Source organism: Grampus griseus, assembly GCF_964374135.1.
Source record: "Grampus griseus genome assembly, chromosome: 9".
In the NCBI taxonomy this organism is placed as follows: Eukaryota; Metazoa; Chordata; class Mammalia; order Artiodactyla; family Delphinidae; genus Grampus; species Grampus griseus.
The window spans coordinates 22968214-22974213 of record NC_139003.1 but is presented as its reverse complement, the minus strand read 5'-3'; the positions used below and the strand labels follow the sequence as shown (position 1 = coordinate 22974213).

Sequence of the window (6000 nt, the reverse complement as noted above, 5' to 3'; positions counted from 1 at the left end):
TTCTTTTCTTTCTTTTTTTTTTTTGTGAATGGTATATATTTTTTAAAATTTATTTTAGTTTTGGCTGCATTGGGTCTTTGTTGCTGCGTGCGGGTTTTCTCTAGTTGCGGTGAGCGGGGGCTACTCTTTGTTGTTGTGCGTGGGCTTCTCATTGTGGTGGCTTCTCTTGTTGCGGAGCCACGGGCTCTAGGCATGCAGGCTTCAGTAGTTGTGGTGCATGGGCTTCAGTAGTTGTGGCTCGCGGGCTGTAGAGTGCAGGCTCAGTAGTTGTGGCGCACGGGCTTAGTTGCCCCGCGGCATATGGGATCTTCCCGGACCAGGGATCGAACCCGTGTCCCCTGCATTGGCAGGCGGATTCTTAACCACTGCGCCACCAGGGAAGCCCTTTTTTTTTTTTTAATTAGAGAAAAAACGTATATTGAATATCTGAAAAACAATTCCTAAGAGATCAGCTTTTCCAGAAAACTGCAGCTACCCAATGCATTGTACCTATCATGTTAAGACGTGCACTGGACACAAATATAAAAACCACGACTAACACAAAATTGTAAATCCACTATACTTCAATTTAAAAAAAAAACATGAAATAAGCCACCATTACTCAACAATCTGAGCAAAGATAAACTGCATCTTTCCTATTTTTAATTTCTTCCTCCTTTTTTTTTTTTGGCAGTGCCGTGTGGCTTGTGGGATCTTAGTTCCCTGACCAGGGATTGAACCCAGACCCTTGGCAGTGAGAGCGCAGAGCCCTAACCACTGGACAACCAGGGAATTCCCAATTTCTTCTTCTTTTTATTTATTGAGTTTTTAAAAATTTCTGCTAGTATGCTTTCATTTTAAAGGTCTCATGTTTGTTTTCTGAATGTTCACTTCTTCTTCTTTTTTTTTTTTTTTTTTTGCGGTACGCGAGCCTCTCACTGTTGTGGCCTCTCCCGTTGCGGAGCACAGGCTCCGGACGCGCAGGCTCAGTGGCCATGGCTCACGGGCCCAGCCGCTCCGCGGCATGTGGGATCTTCCCGGCCCAGGGCACGAACCCGTGTCCCCTGCATCAGAAGGCGGACTCTCAACCACTGCGCCACCAGGGAAGCCCTGAATATTCACTTCTTGAAACAGCATGTTCTTTCACAAATAAAATATCTTTAAGTCTCAGGATATTGATGATTTTGGGGGGGGGGGATCTTGATTTCTTCTTGACGCATAGCCTCTGTTTCCTCCCAGTTGTTTTTTCTGCTTGCTTATATTGATCTCTGTCTTCCATATTAAAGGTTTTCTTGTATAACTTGTGACTTTATCTACTCATACTTAAGAGTGTAGCACTGAGTAGTTCTCTGGAAACTCTGCGAACATGGGTGTGGTCTTCACCGAGGGTGATCTGGCTGGCCTATTTCCTTGGGGAACTCTCAATGTTATATCTTCAAGTTTTCTCTCTTGGACTGGTCAGATTATCTTCGAGAAGTTCTTCCAGTCTCCTGCATGGAAGATACATTTCTGCCTGCCAGGGTCTGGAAGCTGAATGAGCCAGGTGAGGGAAGAGGACCTGTAGTCTAAATATTTCATAAACTAAATAGTTCATAAACTTGTGCTTAATTATCCCGTTTCCATTACGGTACTTCCATCTTCAACTGTGCCTTGTGTCCCTCAGTAACAAAGACGGTGGAAGCAGCAGGTGTGTAGGATAGAGTTGAGAATGGGTGAGGAATGTGCCCTGATGTTTGGCCTCAAACTGTGGATGGTGCCTGGATAAATAAACGATGAATATCAGTTTCTTTCCAGTGCTCCAACTCCTTATGTTTTGTAACCACATCCCATTGAAGAATTAGTTCATCCCCTCAGTAATCAAGTCTAGTGGCCGTCCAGGTAGGCAGCTGCTGCCTATGAGCTTCAACACAGGCCAGGTGGCTGTACCACAGCTCCCTTGTGCATTAGGGGGAAGAAAGAAATCAGTTATAGAGCTGCTAATCTCTTCTCTGACAGCTGGAGGATGAAGCTCTAAGCTGGTTCTTTATAATAGGAAGGAAATTCTGACAGACAGAGTGTGAAGAGAAAGCTTAAGAAGCCCCTGCGTCTGCTGGACTTGTGGGCTTTGTGGAACTGGAAGTGCTCAGATGCCTTCCAACTCACAGTGTTAGGCACAAGTTTTTGAAGGCCAGGATACAAAAGATTCCATTCAGTGTAGGACAACTCCACAAAGGAACAGATTTCCAAGATAGCAGTAGCACAGGGAAGGAGATGAAGGCAGGTGATTTCTCCCTCTCCTTCTTGCCAGGGGAAAAATAGTTGATCCAAAGACTAGATGTCCAGTGGCCTTCTGGGGTTGTCAGGGCAATCACTTACTCTCTGAACAACCATAAACTGTAAGATCCCCTTTGCCTCAGTTTCTCTGAGAACGGAGAAGAAATGACCTACCGCATAATCTGTCACCCAGAGTCAATTGTATTTTAATGTATTGCTTTTTTCAAGTATTATTTACATAGTTAAAATCTAATAGAATGTGCAATTCTGTTTCCTGCTTTTTAGCTTATTATTTTATCGTAAGCATTTATTTCCCTTCATCATTAAAAAAAGTTCTTGGCCAACTTAATTTTAAAGGTTGTTTAACAACCTTTAAACAACTTTAAACAACCTTTAAACAACCTTTAAACAACCTTTTAACAACTAATGTCCTTGTTGGACATTAGTATCAGATAACTTTTCATAATTAAAAATAAAACTGCCATACATGTCTGCAGGTTTACACCTTTTAAAATAAATTTAAAATTTTAAAATAATATAGAAAAGTACACAGTAAAAAAAACTCACCCCAAATTCCATCACTTAAAGAAATCACTATTCATATTTTAGTTAATATTCCTCTCTGCTGATACACTTAACCTGAATTTCATATTATCTCCCTGAAACCGAGCAAGAGTCTGCATGCCCTCTCGGGTGCTCCTCCGTGTCGCCTGTTTCTTGTTTGTAGTAAAGAAAAAAAAAAGGCTTTAATCTCCTAGGTCCTCCCCAAATTCCAAAGAGCAGGCTCAAGCATTAATAGGACAATAGAGTCACAGGACATAGTTCCAGTTCCTCCTGAAGGGATATAGATAACAATCTGATAGGTATCTTTGAGTTCCACAGAAACTAAGACCCCTACCCATCTGGAGGATAGTGACTACAAGCATGGGTACCCTAGACTGGTTGGAACCAGAAGGTTGAGATTCCGGAGACATCACCCTGTTACTTCACCACCGACCAATCAGAATTAAGTCACACATCCTGCAGCCCTAAATTTTGTCTATCAGGGAGGTCGGGCTTTTTGAGCACTAGCTGCTTGTTCCACTTGGCACCCTGCAATAAACTTTTCTCTGCTCCAAACTTTGACATTTTGGTTTACTTGACTTCATTGTGCCACTGGCACACGAACTTGAGTTGGACATCTATTAGAATTAACAGGGCAGGAATTCCCTTGACGTCCGGTGGTTAGGACTCCGTGCTTTCACTGCCAAGGGTTCAGTCCCTGATCGGGGAACTAAGACGCCGCAAGCTGTGTGGAGGGGCAAAAAAATAATAATAATAAAAAAGAGGGAATTAATTAACAGGGCAAAAGAATTGGCCTTGTTTAAGGCAACATGTAATTTTTAAAAAATTTAATTCAATTTATTTAGGCTGCATTGGGTCTTCATTGCTGTGCACGGGCTTTCTCTAGTTGGGGCGAGCAGGGGCTCTAGGTGCTCAGGCTTCAGTAGTTGTGGCTCTCCGGCTCTAGAGCGCAGGCTCAGTAGTTGTGGCCCACGGGCTTAATCGCTCCACAGCATGTGGTATCTTCCCAGACCAGGGGTCGAACACCATGTCCCTTACACTGGCAGGCGGATTCTTAACCACTGTGCCACCAGGGAAGTCCCCAACGTGTAATTCTCTAGCCTTGAAATTTTGACCTAGTGATACCTAACTTCTTTTTTTGGACTGATGTTAAATTCCAAGCTCAGAATGTTCTAGAAATCACCATAGTAGGCAAGGTCCTAATTTATTCCTTCTAAAAACAGAGCCATTAAAATTCGGAAAGCTGTTAGGGTCCCGATTTCATTGATGCAGAAAAATCAAGTCACTTTAAGCCGTAAGTCGGCGCTCTCCCCACGTGACACCTCTTTTCCTTTAAATGCCTGCTCACGTGATCTTAGACTTGCACACTCGGAGGCAATTTAGGGTAGGGTAGAAAGTCATTCCTCCCCCACCTTCCCAACCCTAGGGTTTCTAGCGTTCGTTCCCCGGAAGCCGCAACTCCTCTGCAGACTTTCTCTTCCTCATGTCGTGTCACCCGTTGTCACTTCTTCCCGTTAGTCACTGGCACTAGAGCTCCATCTCTACTACAGAATCCCGCTTGCTGGAGGAAGAGGGATTGGGACTACAACTCCCAGGGGGCATCGTGCGCCCAGCCCTTGGCGGCGCGCAGTGGTGGTCGGGGGCTGAGGTCCCACTGTCTTTTCGCCTCGTGCGGCCCAGAGCAAGCGCACTACAAGTTCCGTGGCTCCACGCGCGCGGGCGAGCCAGGGCGGGGCGGGGCGGGGCGGGGCGGGACGGGGCGGTGGGGGAGAGGCGGGGGCTGGCTGGCGGGCGGGCAGAGGAAGGGGGTGGGAGCGGAGGCGATGGAGGGGAGGAGTGGGGGAATGGGGGAGGGATGGGGAAGGGAGGCGGGAGGCGGGGCCGAGCAGGAGCTGGAGTCTGAGCCGGCGGTTGCAGTGGAGGCGGTGATGTCGGTGCAGGTCGTGTCAGCAGCGGCTGCCGCGAAGGTGCCTGAGGTGGAGCTGAAGGACCTGAGCCCCTCCGAGGCGGAGCCGCAGCTGGGACTGAGCACGGCGGCCGTGAGCGCCATGGCCCCCCCAGCGGGCGGCGGGGACCCTGAAGCTCCAGCTCCCGTGGCGGAGCGGCCCCCGGCCCCTGGCCCGGGATCGGGGCCCGCTGCGGCTCTCAGCCCAGCCGCTGGGAAAGTGCCTCAGGCGTCGGCCATGAAGCGGAGCGACCCTCATCACCAGCATCAGAGGCACCGCGACGGCGGCGAGGCCCTGGTCAGCCCCGACGGCACCGTCACCGAGGCGCCGCGCACGGTCAAGAAGGTATTGGGGCCGGGCTGCCTCTTTCGGAGAGCGAGGGTGGGAGGGGGAACCGCAGATCCTCTCGGCGCTGCGGCACCACCCTCAAGGCCCTCCCTTCTGATCGTAGGAGCAGAGAGATCCCTTTTCCCCGTAAACCCGCTCTCTCAGAGATGTTCCCACCCGGGCCCCAGTGCTGGGGAGCGAAGACTCCCGTTGGTACGACTGTACTTAGTAGCTGGGAATAACATGGAGGTAGCGCTGTCCCCTGCTCCTTGGAATAGTATTACCCCTCTCTGTACTCCCAACATACTCCCGTGTGTATTTTCCAGACTATCGGGGAGAAGACCCCGATGGTGTAGAAAAAGCTTACTGCTTATGAGAGTTCATCCAGCAATAAGGATGGAAAGAGCTTTTCTATTTGGAGATCTTTTCTATAAGGAGTAGTTACCTCGCACTGAGATCCTCAGTTGTCTGGTTTCTGTACTGATGATGATTTTCTGCCTTTCTGTGGCTAAGCGCTTCCATCGAGCAGTATTGATGCCGTGCCCTTCATTCCAGATACTGCAATATCCTTACATCTTCTCTGAATGTAGAAGGGTAATGGAAAGATTCTCTTCACTGTTTTCTCTTCAGAGGTTTGTCCTCTCTGCTCAGTAGTTGGTCACCAAGATTATTAGACTGTGTATGAAGATAATGATTGTTTTATTGGTTCTTTTATTATGATCTGAAAGTGTTAGGAAGAAATGCTTCTACTTTTGGGAAAGGCGATCACTGTGGGGTTTTCTGTCTCAGCTGTCAGCTTCTTTCAGATATAGTTTTGAAGAGGCCGTAGCCTCAGAACACCAAGGAGTAGGTGTGCCTAAATGTTTGATATTCCCAGTATTACCCTTACAATGGCTATCTGTGGTGTGTCTGTCCTCTCATAAAGCAAATC

General features: G+C 47.8%; 1 protein-coding gene across 2 annotated transcripts in view; it reads left to right on the top strand.

Annotated features, from left to right (window-relative positions):
• The first annotated feature begins 4712 nt into the window (after positions 1-4712).
• AHCYL2 (adenosylhomocysteinase like 2) overlaps positions 4713-6000 on the top strand; it is a 178211-nt gene continuing 176923 nt past the window's right edge. For both annotated transcript variants that reach the window (XM_082661652.1, XM_082661651.1), the window contains exon 1: positions 4713-5087. In XM_082661652.1, the coding sequence (XP_082517778.1) occupies positions 4725-5087 (363 nt within the window). In that variant the 5' untranslated portion in view covers positions 4713-4724. The remainder of the gene's footprint in view (positions 5088-6000) is intronic.